This window comes from Chionomys nivalis, chromosome 8 (assembly GCF_950005125.1).
Source record: "Chionomys nivalis chromosome 8, mChiNiv1.1, whole genome shotgun sequence".
Taxonomy (NCBI): Eukaryota; Metazoa; Chordata; class Mammalia; order Rodentia; family Cricetidae; genus Chionomys; species Chionomys nivalis.
Genome location: NC_080093.1, coordinates 26,841,348 through 26,864,606, shown reverse-complemented (window position 1 = coordinate 26,864,606; position 23,259 = coordinate 26,841,348). Strand labels below are relative to the sequence as shown.

At 43.2% G+C, this 23,259-nt stretch overlaps 1 protein-coding gene across 6 annotated transcripts in view; it reads right to left on the bottom strand.

Moving 5' to 3' along the window:
* Sgms1 (sphingomyelin synthase 1) overlaps nucleotides 1-23,259 on the bottom strand; it is a 258,840-nt gene that overhangs the window by 16,811 nt on the left and 218,770 nt on the right. For all 6 annotated transcript variants that reach the window (XM_057778401.1, XM_057778402.1, XM_057778399.1 and 3 more), the window contains 2 exons: nucleotides 21,197-22,035; nucleotides 5,813-5,930 (listed from right to left, as the gene is read on the bottom strand). In XM_057778401.1, the coding sequence (XP_057634384.1) occupies nucleotides 5,813-5,930; nucleotides 21,197-21,819 (741 nt within the window). In that variant the 5' untranslated portion in view covers nucleotides 21,820-22,035. The remainder of the gene's footprint in view (nucleotides 1-5,812; nucleotides 5,931-21,196; nucleotides 22,036-23,259) is intronic.

The following is a 23,259-nucleotide window of genomic DNA, read 5'->3' as shown; positions in this document are numbered from 1 at the left end:
GGAGGGACGATGGAGGTGGATGGGACACTTGCTATATACATTTGTGCCCTTAATATTCAACACTATGTCCACACAGGACAGGCTCTCCAGAGATGTTTGCTCGAAGAAATAACTTGTATTAACCAACTGCAATCACATTAGCAATCTGCATTTTCTTGCAGTCTGAATGAGTGATGCCCTCCCGAGGTAAGGAAACCTCAGAGAAGCTGAAAATCTATAAAATAATGCAAAATACACTTGTCAAATATAAGCTGCAACAAGAGTAATAAATGTGCAGACAGCAGAGCTGGAATTATAAGAAAGATAACCATAAAGGACTAATGTATTGAAATATGAATTTTAAAAAATTCCCTTTGCTATATACTTTCAGTATGTCTATAATAAACCTTATTCACAACACAAGTACTTTTTAGCTGGGCAGTGGTGGTGCACACCTTTAATTCCAGCACTCAGGATATAGAGGCAGGTGGATCCCTGAGCTTGAGGCTAGCTTGCTCCATAGAGTGAGTTCCAGGACAGTCTGGGGTGGTTAAACAGAGAAACCCTGTCTTGAAAAGCAAAACAAATAAGGTAATTTTAAAACTAGAAATGATATGGTATATTGTTACCACTATTGTTCTAAAAAGAAAAAAAAGAAAAAAAATTAGCTGGTAAAGTATACAGAAGACTGCACAAAATCAATATCAATCACTGATAACTTAAGCCCCACACAATTTAACTCTATGACACCAAGTTACTTTGGTAATGTAACCAGCTCTTTCTGAAGTCCTCAGAAGGCTGGCAAGGGCTAATCCAACTACTAAAGCGTGTCAGTGTGGAGGGCTTATGAAATACCACAACTGCCACCTGAGAAAGGGGTATAATAGTAACAGAGCAGACTCTGCTGCTTTGTAAGGTTAGACTTGTGCAAGGCAAGGGGCCCATAAGGCCAGCGAGTTTCAGGAGCTTTGATTCTGAAATCTCCCACTAAGACAAGCTGATAGCAACAGCAGAGACGATAACTGTGCAGGGTTTCCCATGGCTACCCCACTTAACAACCAGCCTCAGAGGCTGCCCAAACATGACCATGGTCCTTGTTTGACAGTGACCTGTTCATTGAGGGCCTGAATAAAACTTCAAATGAAATTCATTTGCCAAGAGCCCTGGCTGAGGTGTCATCTCCTGTCTGAACTCTAAGGTCACCACAGAAACCACAACAGAACATTGTGTAGCTCAGGTTAATGCTTAGTCACCACCAGATCAACTTTTCCAAAAGTTGGCATGGGACTGAATGTGCAAATCTGGGAAGTAAACACAGGGTCCGTCTGCCCTTCCTTCCTTCCTTCCTTCCTTCCTTCCTTCCTTCCTTCCTTCCTTCCTTCCTTCCTTCCTTTCCTTCCTTCCTTTTTGAGTTTAGAAAAATACAAACTTACCTAAACTCAAAGATTGCCAGCTGTTCCTGTTTTTTGTTTGTTTGTTTTAGTTCTAAACAGCTCTGACAAGAAGAGTGCGGTTGGGGATCCATAAATGCTCTTGGGGAGAAGCTGCGACAACACTGCCATAGGCTAGTCAAGGGATCGGACGCTTGGCAGCCTCCAGCATCAGCCTGGCACAGCACGCACCCCACGGGTACAGGAAGGTACTTTGTTGTATGCAATCCATGAGGTGAACACATCTTTGCATGTCCCCAGTGACTTATGACTGTTTGCAGCAATATGTGGTGGGAGGCCTGTGCCTCCGGCTGCCCTGCCACCTGGTGACTATTTCTAAGCCCTTAGCTTCTTGTGAGACCAACTTCTATCATTGCTGTCACAGATTTGCTGCAGCAACTTTCTTACAAACTCTGATGCGGAGGAAAGGATTGGGTATACTAATATGGGGGTAAATGTGACGCTGGAACTAGGTGTAGGTTTCTCATTCAGCAGAGCGCTCGTGTAAAGCCTGAACTGCCTTCCAACTGTTTAGTAATGAGTAAGAAAATCTGTCAAGAAACAGGCCTAAAGAGACCTCAGATGCTGACCATCCAATTCTATACATAAGCATTATAGATTCTCTGTCCTTTCTATGGACTTCTCACCCATAGTCACAGGTTTTACCATCACTCACAATATGACAAATCACAAATAGTTATTTCCTAGCCCTGGTTTTCACTTCAACTTGAGACTACAAACCTAGCCATTATAGATGTCACTGAGCTGTCTCACAAGAACTTATGTTTGTCCCAAAGTCATTAACACCCTTCCTTCCCAATTATAATTATCCAAGTGGTAAAACCCAGTCATTGAAATCTTTTCCTTCCTTTCTCATTCCTCCCAATTATTGCCAATTTAACCCTTGAACACTGCTCAAATCTGTGTGGTGTTTTCATCTTTGGGGTTAGTGGCTCATCTTGATCCTATTACGGCATCATCTCAAAATTTCATTCCATAAGGGACAAGCCTGAACCAGGTGTTTTCAACAAAGTATATCTCTATCTGGCCTATCTCTTGTACCTGAGCTCAAAACATAGTGGGTGCTCATGTAGGATGTCCTTCCATATGCTGTGACTATGTGTTTCTCTTATTGGTTGATGAATAAAGTTGTTTTAGCCAATGGCCACGCAGAATATAGCTAGTGGTAAGTCAAAACAATGATAGGGAAAAAGAGAAGGCAGAGTGGATGAGACGCCATGTAGCTGCCGGGCAAGCGAGATGCCAGGGCATCACCACATCACTGTAAGCTACATCCACGTGGTGATACACAGATTAATAGAAATGGGTTAACTTATAAGAGAGAGAGCTAGCCAGTTAAGAAACCTAAGCTATTGGCCAAACAATTGTAAATGACATTAAGCCTCAGAATGGTTATTTCATAAGGGACTGTGGGGACATGGTGGGCGGAGAGAAACCGATCCCCTGGGACTGGCGGGATGGAGAAAAATCTCCATTTACAGGGTGTTTAATGCAAATTGCCCCAATTCTCAGTAGAAGAGCAGGACAATACCAAGTTCCTTCCCTGCTTGCAGAATCTTACAATGATAGAGCCCCTTATACACTGTCTCTGCTCACTCACAAATCCTTAAGATCACATCAAAGACATTATTAGTTAGATTTGCCCATGAACTTTCTTTCATATGTCTCATGGCTAGCAGGCGGGCATTGTGACCCAGTGTTTTTTCTGCTTCCTGTACTTCTGGTCTTAGAGGCTAGGGCAGTTTGGTGGTGACGATGTCTTGATCAGAGTCATTTTACAAGGCTCTTTTTGATTCTGATTCCCTCAGCCTGGCGTGGTCTCTGAGACCTCTAAAGTGCCATCCTTCTCTTCCTTGTGACGCTGGCCCATACTGGGGCATTCCAGCATGTGGCAGAACAGTGAGTCTCAAGCTCGATCTGCTACCCGAGGGTACTTTGCAGCTCTTCGGCTTGAATCCAGACAGCTCTCTGAGTTCTCTTCATGAAGAATTCCTGCTAAACACGCTAAAACTGAACCAAGTCACGTCTCCAAACACAACTTCCTATTGAGAAAAAGTATGGAGGAGCGAGGAACAAATGAACCGACGTCGCCAAGACACAGATGAGGCCATTTAGAGTGTGAATGCAGGTGGAGATCAGGACCGAGGATCCAAGCTCTACACTTCACTTAAGGGGGTAGGGGTAGGGTGGGGAGTCTGACAGACAGACCCGGCAAATATGTACAGACTCTGGATCCTAACGAGTGCAAACAAACCATCAGAAATGCCTTCAAGACAGACAGACTATTCCACTGTCAATGCTAAAGAATTATTAGTTAGACTACCAAGAGTCTAACGCTTATGTAATTAATGCCCAGTATTCTGGCACTTGCTACATCTGTAGTGATTTCGTGGCTGACACTGTCTGACATATGTTTTAAAATACTTCTAAAATAAAAAAGGCAGACAGATGAACCAAAACTAACACGTTGTGATAAGGACTGAACCTGAGTGTTGGGTAGAACAGATTTCCTTACACTAGCCTCTCTACACTGAATACAATTGAAAATTCCAGAACAAAATAAAAGGTTGTGTTCCCGAGCTACATGAAGTCCTGCATTAAAAGAGCAGTGTGCAGAATTTTTCCTTATTGTACAAAATAAATTAGACTGGTTTTAACTACTGTGTGCTGAGGTGTGCTAACACACCTTCAACTGTTTGTTTTTAAGATTCTGAGTTTTAGAAGCCTGCCATAAAATCACGGCACTACTGGATTTCCGTCCAACACATGGGTGACACGTTTGAGTTAATCTCTGTATGGTGCCTGCTACCTCTGCCTCTACCAACAAAACCCGAGAGCTCTTCTTAGCCATGGACTGTGGTTAGGTTCACTGACGACTCTGGCTGACTCGCCACTCTGGATTTGAAGAGCTGATTCGAAATGCACACACCCTCACAAAGGCACAGCCCTTGAACAAGGGAAGGGAAAACAGGCCCCAGACGTAGACTTACTTATCGTCAGAATCCATATCTACCTACTTCTCTGCGGCAACTTTACCAATATCCAGACTCTATTAAATAGAGTTGAACTGCCCTTGGGTGTGTGCCACAATTGTCAGGGGACAGTAGAGAACATTCTGTTCATCAACCACACTGTCAGCGAGAGCTGCCGGACTCTCAACGACAAGGTATTTCCAAATAGAAAAATAAGGAAATGAATGAGTGAATTCTGTAACCTGGGCACTGCAAGTGGGTTCTGGGAAGCATTCACAAAATGAAATGTGAGGCTGGCTTCCTGGGAAGGACTAAGCAAGGACCAGGAAGAGAGGGGGTAGAGATGGAGGAGGGCTGGCTGAGTGTGGTACTAGGAACGTGCATTCTCCAGAATGCAGTGAACCTTGCAGAGTCAGGAAAGCAACCCATCACCTCTGTGGGAATGCCTGCTAAGTCTGGGAGGAGACAAAGTGCACACGAAAACCAAAAGGATCCAGAACTCCCTATCATAAAGATGCCACGAAAAAATCCAGAGAGAATATTGCAGGCCCCTTTCCAAAACTTCTCTGAGAAGATGTCTCCTTTGGCAGGGAGAAACTTAGAAAGGGATGGGACCAAAGACAGCTGGCTATTGCAGCACACAGCTCAATGCAGATAAATGATCTCAAAGTATAGTATTGTATATATATATTATATAGCATTATATATATATATATATATTTAAATCAAGAAATCAAGGCAAGAACTTAGTTTCTTTCCTTTCTTACTGCACTAAGGAGCTTTAATGTATTAAAGAATTAAGTCATTTTCTATTTGATGACATTCCAAAGAATTTTCTAGTTAAAATCTCTTCCAAAGTAATGATTATTTAAATCTGGTGCAAAGGCAGAGTCACCAAGCAAGAGATATAGGGCAGCTTCAAAATCTTCTGGGATACAAGAAAAGGCAGCAGATGCAAGGCCTCTCATCCTTCCCAAGAACAGCCTCACACAAACTAGCAGAGGACTGCCAAGGGACACGAGCATGCCTGCCTGGCCCTGCCGAAAGCACTGATGGGAAGACAGAGAGGGACAAGTGCCACAGGAAACAGCTTTCTGCCTCAGTGAAGGAACACAGACGAAGGCGTCAGATCTGCACGAAGGAACATATCTAATCGTCTGGCAGGAAGCAAAGAGCTCTACCCCCACAGAGAGCTTCAAGCACACTCCCTAGCCACACTTGTTCCTCTCTGGAAGGGGCTGGCGAAGCTGGGGAATTCTGAGAAGGGTGTGGCCGTCAGGCCCTATAGCTGAGGGACATTCCCAGATGAAAGTGATTCTGAGCAAATTTTCATCTTGGCCTTAGTGTAAGGTCCCCAGGGCAAGAGGAGAAACAAACAGAAAGGGGAAATGACAGGGAGGAATAATTTACCTTCGGAGAACAGTTGAAATGCATGCCGGGTACTGGGAGTGTAGTTACATACATTGTAATACACCGATACAGGTACAGCGTGCCCACTATGCAGAAAAATCTTCTGCTAATAATAGACCTAGAAAAAGGGAAAAACAGGGCAGATTCTCAGTCAAGAAATTCCGCAGGTTCATTTACTTAAAAGTTTTCAAAGACCCAATAGAACAAACCCAAAAACCTACTCAAGAGCTTGAAATCAGAGTGGTAAAGTATCACTGGCAAAAGATCTAGGTGGGGAGTTTTAGAATACTGTAAGCTGTGCTTTATATATACGGCCATTAGTTGTCCAAAGGATCACATGGATTTATACTGCTACAAACTAGGCTTTACGGGCCTTAAATCTGAGTTGACATTCAACTAATGGATAAGCAAATCTTATTCAGAGCGGTCCAAGCCATGCAGGACCCGGGGCATTTAAATGTTCTGTGTCTCTGTCTAAAATGTCAAGGTGCTTAGAATGACATGAGCATGAAAACTTCAAATGTGTCTGTGTCAAGGAGTCAGACAGGAAACAGCGAGGGAGTACACATCCGGAACTGACGTTCTAGCATCCTGGGGTCAAAGGAAGAACTACGAAAAGCAAAGTAGAACCCCTGACACTGCTCCTCATTGCTTTGCTCCCTCAGACAGTACTTCTCCCCTCTTCCTAATAGGTAAAACAGGGATGGATAACCACTCTAGAAATACTATCTGGAGCCCCCGACAGAGCAGGCATATAGACAGAGGGCTACAAAATAGAAACAAGGACAAGGAAGAGCCATTAGTTTGTAATGAGAGAGATGAATACAGGCATATATCATGTCCTATGAATTCTAGCACCAAATTCTACCTGTTTCTTAGACTTGACCTCATTAATGTAGTCCTAAGTGTCTCCTTAAGTAGAAACCTTCATTCTCTTTCTCCCATTCAGCCATGGGCTATGGGAGATACATCACATGGTGTATATCACATATTTAGGCTTAAGGTGTTTTTCTTGGCTTGGATAAATATGATTTAGCAAAAAAGAAAATTTAGGAACAGTGGACAGGTTTTTCCTTTAGAAAAGCAAATGTGTGGTTGCTCTACCATTGTGCGCTGTGTCTATTTTAGCTTGGTTTGTCAATTGAGTGTGGAAGCCAAATGCAATACTGTCATTCGTAATTGTTGATTTAGTAAGAGCAATAACGTGACCCACTACCTGTGTGGTGTGTGTGTGTGTGTGTGTGTGTATCACAACAACTTCCTAATACTCTACCAGCATATCACCGGGATACACACAGTTCAAGTTAATTCAGGATTTAGTAAATAAAGATGGGTGGGTATTATGTCTCCTTATCTGTATTTCACAAGTTGGTCAGAACTGTCATTGTCAGAGCTGGCTTTAATCATTTTCTCATAGTCACGGGGTCACATCCCTCCCAGTGGTGAGAATTCACTCTACATGAGGCTGCCACAGATATGTGTGCGTCTCTGGTTTCAAGTGTAATCACAAGAGAAGTGAAAACTATGGTCAACAGATGTCAGTCAAGAACACCACAAAGGAAGTGCCGATGTGAATAGAACGTGCAGGCTATGGAGGTCACTGTGATGTTCAAAAGCAAAGGATTTATGTTTTAAAGAATTGTATATACTTCTAGTGTACAAAGGCATTCCTTTCCCAAATTCAAGAATTCCACACACTTTGAATTCTTTATGGAAAAAAAAAGATTCAAGGAACATTGAAGAAGAGGGAGCAGAAACATTGTAAGAGCCAGAGGATCAGATCAAGGAATTTGCTATGAGGTTGTGCTTCCTAGGGCTGGCAGAGGGCACACTCATAGAGTCTTGCCCACATGACTACCCGAATAGGAGCTGGACAAGAATGGCACCAATGGACACGAAAAAGGAGATGGGGAAAGACCATGAGACCTCAACCCTTCATCAACTACACAAGGAACTACAGGCAACTCAGGAATGCCGAGAGCAGGAGGAATCGTCTTCCACAAGGAAGAACACACCAACTGATCAACTAATACCAAATGAAAACATACATTCAAGTAACACCATGTAGACTGAGCAAGTTGTATTTATGTATTTTGGAATACATATATGTAACAACAATTAATGACAAAAGAGGCCATGAGTTTGAAAGAAAACATAGGGGAGTATACGAAAGGGACTAGAGGAATGGGGAAATGATTAACTATATTATAATCTCAAAAAATATCTTTTTAAAAAAGAAAAACAATCATAGAAGGAATGTCCATGGGATATTACTAGAGATTAAGCAAATGCCAAGAAGGAGTTAGATGCTGGATATAATTCCCCGAAACCCAGAACATTCATTAAATGTCCAGAAACATGCCTTTCGTGTCCCAAAGTCTGTGTTCCATCCGCTCACACTGCAGTGACTGTCAGTGCACAGACTGCCTCTGCTAACAGACTTCCCACTACTGTTTTGCACACCAGGCTCACGACTACTCACCCCCTTCAGAATATTATATCTGCCAAATTTGCATATAAGACAATGAGTAAAATTGTTAATATTTTATATACAATTAAGACTTGCTACAGATGCATGCTGCTTCCAGTACAGGTGACTTATATAGCTTTGTTTGAGACAGGAATTGGGGTAAGGAGTTGAGTTCAGGGCCTTGGAATACAAGCAAGTATTGAACCACTGAGCCATGGCCCAAGGCCCCTACTGAACTTTATAACATCCCTAATTTCAAAAAGGAAATGGGACTTAGAATCTAATTGTGTGATTCAACAACCAGGCTAAAAACAGCAGTATTATAATGTTTTTGGCATTTAGTACAAAGGTTTAAAATTCTAAAGGAAAAAGGGCCAAAGAAATGAATAGACTATAAAGTTCAATTAAATGCTGGAAAGAATTCTGCCGCCCCAAGTAGTCTCTTTCCATGAATCCACAGCAGCAGGACATGCGGCACTCTTGGCTTAGAGTAGGATTTCCGTTCCCCAAAGGACTATATCAACGGAAAAAAATATTATTTCGTACTATGCTACTTGCCTCTATCTCTGCCCCCGCCCCCAAACAGGGTTTCATGTTTCCCAAGTTGGTTTTAAACTCCCTGTGTAGCTAAGAGTGGCAGATAAGAACTGGCATGCCCACTGGCACTTGGCTCAAAATTAAATTACTCTACTTCCCAAGATCTTAAAGACCAACACATTTAAGGGAATTATAAGCCGGGCGGTGGTGGCGCACACCTTTAATCCCAGAATTGGGGAGGAAGAGGCAGGAGGGTCTCTATGAGTTTGAGGCCAGTCTGGTCTTCAGAGTGAGTTCTAGGACAGCCAAGGCTATACAGAGAAAACCTGTCTTGAAAGTCAAAACCAAACCAAAACAAAAGAATTACAGAATTGTAGATAATGACTACTCTCAACCTCAGCTTTACTATCGTTTTGTGATCTTTCCATTTGTTTCTAACCCATTTCTCTGACATAGACTTCATCACCTAAATCTTTCTGGAAGTTCTTGGCTTTTAAAAACTAATAGACCCATATAAAAAACAGTGAACCAAACAACACATTCACAACTAAGAGGCAATAACAAGGGAGATGCTGTGCAGCATGAGGGGAGCCATCGTAGGCAGAGAAAGGGTCCTGTGCAGTTCAGGTCTCTGCTCAGGGATTCGAGCATGCGATCCACGGGGACTCATCCTCACTGGGCCACAGCAGCGCCACTCACATGCTAGATGCTTTACTTTGAACAGAGACTTTCTTGGTGACCTAAGTCATTTCCATGTATTTCCTATGAAATTTGCTTCTTTGTCAGGAAAAAGGAGGACAAGGGCAATGCCTTCCTTCTTAGAGCATCAAGAAAACAAGTTAGCAATAAACAGGCGATGGAAAAGAACTAAGAATGGTTATTGCAATACTTAACTTACCATTTTTTTTTTATTGTAAGTCAAAAGTTGTCCATATAAAGGTGGGGAATTTTACCAAATTTCTTCTTCATGCCTTCAAGCTTTGTATCATTAATTCATTCTGTTTCTTTCCTTTTATACTTCTATGTGAACATCTGCATAAATGTATAAGCACTACATGTGTGCCTGTTGCCCATGGAGGCCAGAAGAGGGCGTCAGATCCCCTGTGACCAGAATTACAGACGGCTGTGAGCCACCAGTTGTGGTGCTGAGAATCAAACTCAGTCCTCTGCAGGAGCAGCCTCTGCTCTTCACTGGGAGCCATTTCTCCAGGCCCTGTATTCTTAAGATGGCCCAGCAATGCATGGCTAGGATTTCTATTTCACAGAAGGCAGAACTGCGTCTCAGAGAGTCTAAACTGAAGTATAATTACATAAGACAAAAAGGTGCTGGAACTTGTGTGAGAAATCCCATTTTGAGTTCCCACATGTGAGTTAAGATTCTATTAGCTGGGTAGTGGTGGCGCACACCTTTAATCCCAGAACTAGGAAGGCAGAGGCAGGTGGATCTTTGTGAGTCTCTGGCTCCCAACAGCTAGTCCCCATTTCTGCCCATACACATTTGCCCTGTAAACCCTTTAGTTTATCTGCCAGAATTAATCTGCCCACTGTCCCTCCAACCCACATCTTTTTTTCTTTTTTTTTCTTTCTTTTTTTTTTTTTGGCATTCACATTTTAGCTTAAAATATTTGCTGAGATGGCTTCATCCATTCAGACAGGTCTGAAAATCCCTAGTCTGAGCTCTGCCTCCTTTCTCCCCTACTCTCCCCTCCCTACTCCCCCCCCCCCACGCAACACTTTCTACTCCCATTACAGCACTTCTATCTCTAGAGCACCAGAAAGCAAAGCAGGAAAACTCAGGGCCTTGAACTCAGGACTGTTGCGGGAAACTCCAAAGAAAGGCTATTCAAACAGATGAAGGGGCAAAGATCAAACTTGCAACGAATCAAAACCAATGCTCTCCTAAGGTCTTTCAGAATTCACTTAGCATATGGGCATCTCCAGAGGCAAGATGGCAGAATGAATCCAGATAGCCAAGCTCCTACCCCAGAGATGCGTCTATATATGTGCAATGTCTTCTCAACTTTTTAAAATCCAACTCAAACAAAGTTCACACTTTCGTTATCTGCATTTCTACTCAGCAATATTCCATCTCACAAGAGACTTTAGCTACCAGTTGAATGGAAGGATCCCGCATAAAACCCAGGGCTCTAAGGGCTACCCATGACACCCCTTGGAAGAAAACATTCGTGGTCAGTATGCCTAACCATCTGTTGACCTATTAGAAAGTTGGGGAACAAAGTTCACGAGGCCACGTGGTCTGGGAAGGAACAATTGGCTTTGGCAGAACCTTTAGGCCATGATAAAGACAATGACTTTAGTGATACATGAGGCAGAAAAGTGATACACGCTGATACCCTCTCAGAGCTGCGAACACTGACTGCTGATTGACCCAAGAAAAACAGACCAGCAGGAGGCTCTAATGCCACCCCGTGTAGGAGGTGACACCAGTTGAAGGTACAGCGAGAAGACTCAGATTTAACAGACCAGGTACTGGGAAAAGGCATCATCAAGGAAGAACTCAAGATGTTTGGGTTGAAAACAGGTAAGAACAGAGAAGCATATGGGAACAGCACCAGCCTGTGGAGGCCCAAAGAGGCCAAAGGTCAGAGAGTTTGGGACTTGTTTTTAGTTCATTCAAGGTTATTGTGTTTCTAACTCAAAGGTCCCACCTACATGTAAATCAGAGTCATGTCAACAGGTGTGGCTAGTTGCCAGACCTCAAGCTCCTGAAATAGGGAAGTAGTTGGTTCCTACCTAAAACAAAAGTCTAAGGAACCAACTAAGTTTCAGTTCCCTATAAGGAAATAACTAGGGATTCCACCCAGGGAGTGGTTTGCCCACAGAGTGCCTGGTCTAGGGCATGGGTCAAGGGCAAGGGCAACAACTGTGCCCCACGACTTTCAGTTTGTGTGTTAATGCAGTCCTTCTGTTCTGCTCCTGCCTTTGGAATTCAGGGGTATATTAAACTATTGGAAATAAAACACGGGTGAATTTTCAGTACTCACTGAAATTCCCTCCCGATACTATCCTATATGTTTCTGCGTTTTATTTTCATTCGCATCTTCATATTCTTTACTATATTTCTAAATCCCCACGCCTCCACTCTGGAAGAGGGTATTTTTGGCCAAGGCTGGCCCCAACACCAGCCTGAGTACCAAGCACTGTGGGATGCTGTGAATTTGTTTCTACTCAGCATCATAATATTGGGTAAAAACTACTATCATTACATAATATTACATAATATTGGGTAAAAACTACTACATTACATAATATTGGGTAAAATTACATAATATTGGGTAAAAACTACTATCATTCTCATCTTGTAGGTAAAGAAACGATTAGGTAAATAGTTTGACCACAGCGCTCAGTAGGTGAATGTCAGACTAAACCAGGAGAATCATCCCATAGGCACTATCCTGGCACTAGGAGGCTGCTGGGAGAAAGGACACAGAGACATCTGTGGTGGACAGCTGAGAAGGGATTAAAGGGACTGTTGGGGCACGTTAGAAAATAGAAGGCAAAATGAATCCACTTAAAACCACAGATGCAGATTAACAATGTGAACTCAAAGTTATTATTTTATCTCTGGTGAGATGAATAATTAGAATTTTTAAAAATTTACATAAAACACACACTCAAGCATACAGACACCACCACCACCACCACCACCAAGATCAGATTATTTAGCTTATTTGTTCGTGGGTCTGTCTGGCAGCTGAGAAGTCCAAACTCTTGGTGCCAGTGTGCTCAGCGCCCGGTAAGGGACTCCTTGCTACATTACCACCATGAAGTGAAGCAGAGCAAATGAAACAGCCTGTATGTCCCCTCTTCAAGACGGGGAGCCCACCTACCTGACTCATCTAGTCCTCATTATTTCCTAAAAGCTCCACCTCAAAGGATCATTAACATAAAACTTGGGGATTACGTTCCAATGTAAATTTAGGAGCACATATTAAAAGAGTATTACTTATCATTATTAACCTGACTACACAAAAGATCATTCCTTACATTGTCTTAGTGTTATAAATAAAAATTTAACTTGACTCTGGTAAAGGACTAACACAGAATAACTTATGCTGGCATTAACCAATTCAGTGGTTATCCAGGGAAATCTAGTTTTCCCACAATTCCTTTGGCCTGGACTATTTAGGCCATGAAATCTAAAATGGTAAAGGTGAGCCCAGGTAAAACCACGTGGTGCTGAATCTACTGTCTGGTCCCACAGGTTCATCTCACAATGTTCCTCAAAATAGAGGAGGCCAAGCACAGAGTACAGGAAGCTGGGGGTACAGATGACCTGAGAGGCAAGGGGTTCAGAAAAGATCCCCAGAAAAACAGGAAATCATCTCAGTCCTGAGGCCAGAGAGATGATGGGTCAGAATCAAAAGGAAAAAAAAACAAACAAACAAACAAACAAACAAACAAAAAACCCGACAAACTTGATTAAAAAACAGAAAGTGAGACAATGAACTTGGATAAGCTTGGTCAGTCAACTTTAGTGGAGCATTAGGTCTGCAGTTCCCGGTAAAGGGACATTTATCCCAAAATGGTGGTTCTGACTTACCTCGGAGGTTACAAGGAAGCACGCAGCTAGGACTGAACTACGTACATTGGCTATGATGTACAGGGAGCAGACAGATCATGACAACCACAAGGGGTGGCGAGAACACCCTAGCATCCCATTCAAATGTCTTCCATATGAAAAGCAACACACAGCATTATTCTAAAAACCAACCCCATCTGTTTTTATTCTATTTGTCCTTTGTGCATGGAATTAATGCCATAGTATGTGTTAAGAAAATACATTTCTAGAGAGTGTTTGTTTTAGTAGCAAAAGTTCCAGACTGGGCTTACACCAAAGAACCTTCACTTCCCAGCATATGTTCCTATGGGATATTGGACAAGTCAACAGATTCTCCAAGTGTCAGTTACTTTCACCAAGAGAAAAGAATAGCACCATTTATTTTTAAAAGGCTTATTAGATCAATGATATTACAATTCATGTAAAAATTGTTAATTAAAGATCAGCTATCTTGGAATCTGCCTCTTGACTAGTTGTAAAGATTTTTGACATGGAAGAAAAAATTTTCAGAATCAAAGAGTAGACACACAAAAGATTCAGTTACATGTAGCAGGAAAAGTAAGGAGAAAAGAAAGAGAAGAGACTGTTCTGAGCTCTTCTCTCATTTACTGATAGAGAGAACTATGGACAGCATATCAGTCAATCAAATAATGGGAGAGGTGTCAAAAACATTACAGTAACAAGAGGGAACTTTGTGTTCCCAGTTTGAACATTTGAGACATGATGATGGGATCAGTGGAAAATTCCCCCAGAATGTTCTCTGCCGCACCCACAATTCACCTGTAGGAGACATTGAGGTCTCTGTGCTCACTGTGCTATGCTTAATATGCTTAAATATGCCAAAGTAAACTATTAGGGATCAGACTCCAGAAGTCTGAACCAACACTGACCAGTGAGTTGTGCTAAATGGAACTAGCTTCTTGCCTCCTGCAGACTGAGGTTGCAGAGACCCTTTACAATAATGCCTGGTAAATAACTAAACAGAGAAAGATGTTGGAAGGTCAATTAGAGAAGAGCCATCTGGTCTACCATAGCGTATGACACAGCGCTGATCAAGTGAACTGACTCTAGGAAATGGCTCTTCTGGAACTTGGAAAGCAAGCTACTTGAATAGAAACCTGGAAAGAATTGTTTCACGTCAAATATTCTACATCAGGTGCTTTAAGAACTTTGCTTAATCTTCACTATCCAAGACAAGAAAATCAGGGACAGTGTGCTGACAGTATCTGCGGCCATAACCTACCATGGAGATCACAGAGGAATGACTACTTGGACACACAGCTAATGTGAAAATAGGCACTGAGGGAACTCAACTAGAACAAAATGAAAGACAAATGTTAGTGGACAGTCCTGTTAATACCAAACAGACCTGAATGCTTAAAATAGTTCTGACCAAAGCAGCTGCCAATCAGCCCAAAGAGCCTGTCCTCAGAAAGTAAATTCTAGTCTCAAAAAAAAGGGAATGCTATAGTCTTACGGTGGGAGAAATCTAGCAAATATACAAGACTTCCCAAACCACAACTTTGGTTGGAGACTAAAATATGAAACAAAGCGGCAGTGTAGCTCAGTGATAGAGAAGGCGCATTGGCCAGGGATAGAGGAGGTGCAGTAGCATGGGTGAGATCCTGGGCTTAGTCACCTGTTCCTACTCCCTGACATACACAAACATACAAACTTTAAAATTAAAACTGAAAGTGAAGAAAGCCTCAGAGTCCTTCTGCTTTTGCAAAGGACCTGGGTTTTGGTTCCCAGTTTCTAAGTGGTAGCACAGACCATCCACAAATCCAGTTCTAGGGAAGCCAACACCCTCAGGCACCAGGTACACACATGGTACATATACATGAATGTGAATAAACACATATACATAAAAACACAAATCTTAAAAACAAACAAAAAACTACAGAAGACACACTATGGGTAAACACTAAAAATCCATCCTGGTACTGTAATAATAACCCCAGAAGAACAACACTGGAAACCTGCACACGTGGGGACACTTTTAAATACAGATGTCATTTCCCTTATCCGCTTCCTTCTCTTTGGGATCAGTTTTCAAAGAACCCATTCAATGATCATTTCCACCCATCAGCCAGTCCCACTGTGGCCCTGCAGGTCTTTAAGGTGCAATATTCTCCCTCATCACCAAACATCTCTACCATTAAGTTCTTGAGTCCACCCCATAATCCAACTGCTTTCTTCTTTTTTCTTCAAATATTTACTAGTACATTCAATTTGTTCTTACATAATTTGCCACTCAGCCAACTGACTTACTCTACTCTTAAGTGAATGTCTAACCCCAAACCATGACAGAAAACCCAGCACAGGATATAGACTACAGAGTGGAAAAGGCCACGGAGAAACATCTTGACCTTGACCTGACTCCAGTTGGGGGGGGGGGTGTTGAAACCCCAATCTCTGATTTGCCTTAGAGTCAGGCTGCAGAATCCCACCAATCACTGAGGTCCTGAGCACAAAACCCCACCAATCCCTTAACTTGCCTCAGAATCAGACCACCAAAACCCACTAATCCCAAACCACCCTGGAAAACTCCACCCCTGCTCCCAAGAAACCCTATATAAACTCTGGACCCTGTTCATTTTTCTGCTGCTTCTCACAGAAGGCAGCCACCTCACCCCCACCACCAGGATTCTCCCTTACCAATAAATCTTGAGTGAGGTTTGTTGGGCAGTGTGATGTTTTCACTGTAACAACTTTCCCTGGAGCCTGAGCAGACTGGACCAAAGTAGAACTGTAACGCTTTTACAGGGAAAACTTTCCCCTAGTCCAGAAGAATTGTAATACTCTGGGGGACCTAAGTAGAGCTGTAACACCCCCCAACCCCTCACTCCATACCCCCCACCCCAGCAGCCTGAGCAGAGCTGCAATACTTCCCTGGAGCAGAGGAGAACAAGCTGAGCTGGGACAGCATTGATGAGGAAACCCTCCCCTGTCAGAACAGAGCTGGGACACCTGCACCTGGGAACCTTTTCCCAGAACGGGGCTGTAAGCTGCAGTGCTTACAGTGATTCTGTGGTCTCCTTCAGCTCCCGACTGCCAGAATCCCTCTCCACCTGAGCTCCAATGCTTACACAGATCACTTGACTTTGTTCCAAAGAAAATATATTCAAGTACAGTTGTGAGTACCCCTGAATTAGTGGAATCTCCCTCTTTAAATAACATAAAAACCAGGGCTTCGTGGGCAAATCCAAGGCCTCATGTGTGAAATACACTATAACAGAAACCAGTTGTGTTCACTATGGCAATGTGCATCACAACAATTCTTTGGATTCAACTCTTGCTATACTGTTACCTACAAAGCAGCCATATCATTTTAATTTTTTTATCATATTTATTTATTTGGGGTGTGTGTGAGGGGGTGGGCCATAGCACAACTTGTGGGAATCATTTCTCCCCTTCCACTATATGGATTCTGAGATCCAAACTCCAGTTTTAAGGCGTGGTAGTAAGCGTCCTAACTGAGCATCCTGCTGATGCTATATAATTCTTCCACAACACAAGTGTGCTTGTATCATTACGTATCAGTGCTTTATCACACTTGATGTTAAATCCACACACTACTGATTCCATCTGAGACCCTGTCTGTACCTCACTAGACAGCTCTCCCCAGCCATTACAGACCCTTTGGGGCTCAAAGAAGCCAAAGAAATAAACTGACCCTCAAACACTTGCTATGTCTTCTACCTGGAACATTCTTTTTCAAATACCTACTTGGGATTGTCTTCCATTTGACTCAAGTGTGTGAGGAACTGCTGTCTCATCCGGGGCCTTTCACAATTACCCAATCTGAAAATACCACGTCTGCCCTATTTCCAACACTCCGAAGCCCTTACACTGACTCACAGTCTCTAGCTCCCTTACACCAACTGACGCCAGATCCTCGGCTGTTTACTGGCTGCCTCACTCTGCCCAGACTAATCACTGCACTAGAGGCCTCTTCTCGCTGCAGCAATCCCCAGGGTCTAGCATGGCTGGCTTACATACAGCAGGTTCCTCAGTGAACTCAAGTTGAATGAATGGATGGATTTTAAATGAACACACTCTATTTATATCTGCCAGGCCCTGTCACAGCATCAGGATATAAGTGGGAGTGATGAACACGGCATCATTTCCTCCTTTAAGGAAAATTTAAAAAAATTTAAAAAATTAAAAAAAAAAATCTGTCACTGAAGGAGACACATGCAGAACTGAGAGAAGGGAAAGTGTTATGAACTGAAGGTGTTTACAGGGAACCAGAGCAGCCGCGGGTACAATAGGGCAGACTCAATTTTTTTTGTGTGTGTGAAGAGCCCCGAGCTTCAAAGCTAAGAAGTTGTGTCTTCATCAGATTCCACAGTGTGGACCCCAGTTAGAAATGAAAGGAGGAGATATACCTAAACTAGAATTGAACTAGAACATAGAACTAGAACTGACGGAGCTCATTATTTAGACAACACCAGCTGAGTTGTTCTACATTTTTAGAAAATGCCACTGGCCAGAGAAGGGGAAAAACAACTTAGGAAACACAGCTCACAAATCTGGCCTGGGTCCCGGAGAGTCTGAGGCACCCTGATCACCACACTCGGTCTCACCCTCGCCTTAATCAGAAAACCTGACTTGGAAACCTCGATGCTGCCTTCACAAGGGTCGGCAATGTCCTGACAGGGTAGGGCCGCAGGAAACATGCATGGGTGACACTGTGTTAGCTGAAAGACTCAGCTCCATCGGTCTGCAAGCTCCAAATACTCTTTATGGTGCTTTCTTAAAACAAGGGGTACCTGGTTTGCAGTGAAGTCTGACACAAAGGCAGAGATTTCCCGGGAATTTTTCCTAGTCAGTGGCTTGAAAGTCCAATTCTAAATGAGGAGACAACATTATTTACAATTTTAAAAACCAAAAAGAGGTTCAGAACCTACTTTCACAGTGAAGGACAACTGTATACAACATAAGACAGGACTGAATGTCACAAATTCAGAATCAAAGTGTTCAGAACCCTACAAGTCTGGCTAAAGGACTTATTGGTGGCAGATGCTGCCCAAAATTCCAGTGGTCTTACTTCTCAATTCTTCATCATCTTTATCTTTTCTCTTACGTTAGAAAGTACAAAGGGAAAAGGAATAGGGGGTCTTTTTAAGGACTCCAGGATTCTTAACGTCAGAATAATTTGGGAGGCGGGGATGGGAATTTGGGCTCTGTTGGGAACTTAATACTAACCAAACAGCTTTGATTCTGAGGAGCTGAGTAAAACGGTTAATAGTAAACCATCCGGCTGGTGGATGCTGGAGAGATGGGCCAAACTGACAAGAAACACAAAAACAAGGGAAGTTAGGGAGGGAGAGTACCCCATAAGCAGAAAGCTCCATCTTTTCAAACCAGTCCATAAATAAAACTGTCACATAGCAACAGCCAATTAGCTAGAAACGAGGGTAGGTGTTGGGGGTAGCATGTCCAAGGGTTATCCTTGTGATGACAGCAGACATGGCAGTCATCAGCATAAACATCCTGCTCTATCAGTTCGTACCCTCTCCCCTCTTCCACGCCTGGACTGCCACATACACTGGGAGAGGTGACAGACTGTCAGGGTGGGGGATGCTTAGGACAACAGTCTAAGGCAGAAACTAGAGTGAAGGCCGTGAAGACTCCTTAGCTGGCTGCATTCAAGTTAGTTACCTGACTATTCCAAGCCCATCACAGTGGCTTACCCGCAATGTTAGGGCCAACCTAAAAGTTTTCTAGGACAACAGGAACCTTGACTGAGAAGCTGTTATTTTTCCTGGGAGGGGAACAAGGCTCCTGAGTTGAAAAAGTTCATCTAAGCCACCTAGCATGCAAAGCCACAGCAGGGGCTAGAACCCAGGCCACCTACTCCAGCATGGAATTAGCTGTGTAGAAGGCATCCCAACTGGTTTATTGTTGTTGAACAACTTAAATAAATAAATTACTATAGTACCGGTAGTAAGTACTAGGAGAATACCAAATTAGAAAACTTAAAGAGAAACAGATTTGGGGAAAATTCCCTGCTAGAAAAATAAAACACGTAGAAATTAGTCCTATGTATAGGAAGTTCATTCAGAACAAGACTGAAATCACAAAACACCTCAATTGCGCAGTAAGTCTGACTTATTGAGTTATATTCTGGGGCAATAGATTTGCCTGTGTGTACGAATTTTGGTGAAAAGCCAGAAAGCGAACTGGAGAAAAAACAAATTTTAAGGGGAAAAAAATAAAACAAAACAAAAAAAATCTCTCAGTAAGTTTAGTTTGAGCTGCCCTTCCCTTTGTGAAGGAGAACCATGGGGAACAGGTTCAGGCTTTTAGGGAGAAAGGGTGAAAAGCCAAAACGTTCCTAAGTGAGAAGCAGGACCAACGCTGTCAGTCAACAGAATGTATGCAAGGAATCCCAAGCATTGCTATCTCCGAAGCCAATTCCTCTCAAAGCCAAAGCAACATCGTTCTTTTTTTTTTCTTCAACTAGATAGCAGAGCCCATCAGTTCCATTTCAAATTCTACTTAGATCATAAATTTGTCAAACTAGTCCCAAGTAAACCCTTGGCTATGCCAGTGACTTTACCAAAGTGAAGATGGTCTCCCTGATGAGGTCAGCAGGTAATCTTCCCTTTCTACTTGTGAACGTCTGACTTCATGAACTGAGAAAGAGTTTATCCAACACCAGGAAAACACTCAGAGCCAAACTGAACAGAAATGCTCTACCTGCATTTTTTTATATTTTATTATCTTGGAAGACAATTTAATATCCAGTCATTGTTCGGCTCAGGCAACTCAGTCTACCAGAGAGAAACTCAAAACAGCTGGTGGCTCCATCATCAGAAGCTGCCCCAGAGTGACAGTTCCAGGTCTGTAGGGAAGCAGCCCCAGTTCTGGCCTCAGTCCCAGGCATGGCCCTGCTCACTATGTGGACTTGGTTACAGTGCCCAAGGGGCAACAGCAGCAAGCTTGGGCTGTGGCCAGGGCACAGTGGTACCTCTTACTGACGATCCCAGTCCAGTGGGTAAGGGAAAATGGTCATTCCCAACTACCACGGGGAAGCCACAAAGATGTTCCACTAAGGAAAAAAAAAAACAAAAAAAAACCCGAGACACCAAGAGCAATGAATTAAAACCAGGGGAAGACACTTACCTAAGCAAATAGCTCACTTTAGGAGATCCCTGCCGTGATTACAGCTTAGGACATAAGAATCACTTTGGATCCAACTAAAACCAAATACAGACTTACTGAGAAACTTCAGAGCTAGCTACTCACTGCTTTAAGTGCTACACATTCTATAAGATGCAGTCACACAGGTTCCACTACATTCTACCTGCTTAAGTTAAATGAGATATCAGTTTTCCCCAACCAAAGTCATTACAGAATAGCTGTCTGATCTATGGGTCAAAAACTATGAGGACATACTGATAAGGTTCTGGGTCTGGCTGGGGGTGGGGAGGAATATTCCGCCACTCACAGCTCACCCTCCAATTGTCAATTCACCGAGTAACCAAGACTAGGTAGCTTTATCATACCTCCCCTGCCCCCCGTAATTCAACAGCCTTTACTCTCTGAAGATATCTGAAAACAGACCGCCATCCGTCATGGTCTTAATTCTGGAGGAACTGAAAGAAAGAGGCAACAAATACAATATTCTCTCAAAGCTCTAGAAGCTTTAGTTAGTCCCATTTCAAAGTTCTTCAATATGCTGTGATTTCAACACTTGGGTAAATTTCATTTCCAAACCATGACTAGATAGCTAAATGCAAACCCATCATCGCTGGATCTTAAGACTATGGTTTACTCTACTTACTTGTATTTTAAGAGCAGCCACTGAATTAACCAGAGTCCTACAAGGATCATGCCGTTAATTTCGCAAATAGAAAAGGCCCACTGCACCCGGTTAAAATGGTCAAAAAACGTGTCCGGTAGTGGAGGCTGCACCTCCTTAGGAGGTACTCGTTCATGGACGACCGAGATCATCACTGTAGTGAGTACGAAACAGGAAAGTGCATAAAGAAAGGCCAGAAAAGTCTTGCCCCACTCCATGGGGTACTGGGAGCGCTCTGGTTCTGGCATGGGGATCTTTATCATCTCTTTCCTATACCCATTTGGCATTCCATTGGGTTTAATCTTGATGCTGAAGCTGCCATCAGGGTCGGGAATGTCGACGCCAACACTGAGGTGCCCGTTGGCGTGGCCATTCTTGTGTGCTTCGATGTGGTGCTCCATTTTCAGGGTCTCGATCATGTCTAAGAGTCGCTGCCCGTTGTCAGACGAGACTCGGCACAGTGGGGGCTTTTTGAAATCCTCTTGGGTTAGGTTGATCAAGTCCTGGCCTGTGAAATGCTCTAGAGGTTCACAGTATTCTGGCATAGCATTCTCCAGCAGCCAGTCTGCCACCTTCTTGGGTGACCAATAAACCACTTCCTTCATGGTACTGGCAGACAAGACGCAGCACCCCCAACTTGCGTTCAGACGTCAGCAGTCACTATTCGTACAAGGCAGGACACTATCCCTCCTGGGCTGGGTCATCTTGTTGGGTCTCATGAGCAGAGACTCAGTTGGCAAGGTGGTCAGGGCAGTTTAAAACTCGTCGTGGAGCGGTGTCTGAACATTAACTCGCCTCATTTCTGAACAGGATTCTTCCTTCTGTGGGAGGAAAAGAAAAGGTTAGGACCAGGGGACTTCCAGATCAGTTCCTTTAAAATGCAAAGAGGCTGGAGGTACATTAATAAAAGCGTGGGAGGACGGTCATCGGTAAACTGTTTCAGATGTGTTAGTTTCAAGCTTAACAATTCCCTGGTTTATGTCTTCCATGAAAGATCATTAAATTGAATCTGAAAATGTGTAGGTCAGGGAGAGCAGTGGATGGATCTCCCAGGGAGTGCTTATTAAAATAACACAACAGACTCTGGACGCGGCTCAACAGAGACCATTGATTCTCTCTGTACCTAACACACTTCCACGACATCATAGGAAACAGTCTGGCAGCCTTGCTGACTCCATCAGTCTCTCTGCTGGGGAACGGTGAAAATGTGCACAGGATGTGACAACTTAGGTATCACAGAAGAAAATCAGAGAAATGCTGGTCTTGAGATCAGCTAGTCCAATCCAACTTTACAAGCCTTTTTTGTTCTTTTCTTGCCAAAAAAGCCACTAGTTCGCTTTTTCCCAACATGTGTGACCCCTAATACAGAAAAGAGTACCACAGAGGCTGACTTGGTTGGCACAACACAGGCAGAACCCAGGGCCAAGGCTCAGGTGATCTTTCTATCCTCGGTCACTCGACACTTCTGTAGATCCCCATGATTTAAAAAAAGGGGGATTTGATCCACCGCTCATCTATAAAAGAGGAATGCATCCTACAAAGGTCAAAGGTCTTGCCCATAGTTGAATGTAAGTTCTGTGTCTATATTTGTGGTGCTTTAAAAGAAAATGGCCACCAAAGGGAGCGGCATTATTAGGAGGTGTGGCCGTGTTGGAGGAAGTGTGTCACTATGGCTATGAGGTCTCTTTTTCTTAAGCTTCCCTCACTGTGACAATTAGCCATTTTCCTACTGTCTGCGAGATACAGCACTCTCAGCTCCAGCACCGTGTCTGCGCCTGCACTTGGACATGCTACCCTTCATGATCATATGGACTGAACCTCTGAAACTGTGAGTGAGTCACCCTCAATTAAATGTTTTCTTTGTAAGAGTTGCCACGGTCCTGGTGTCTCTTCATAGCAATAAAAACCGTAACTAAGACAGACGGCGTTCGTTAAAATACTTGACCAGCGGTCAAATCAAAGGCCTATGCTCTAGTCAAGACCCCAAGAGCAGGACGCACGCATACAGAACAGGTGCAACCAGAGGCCTTGAGTAATACATAGTA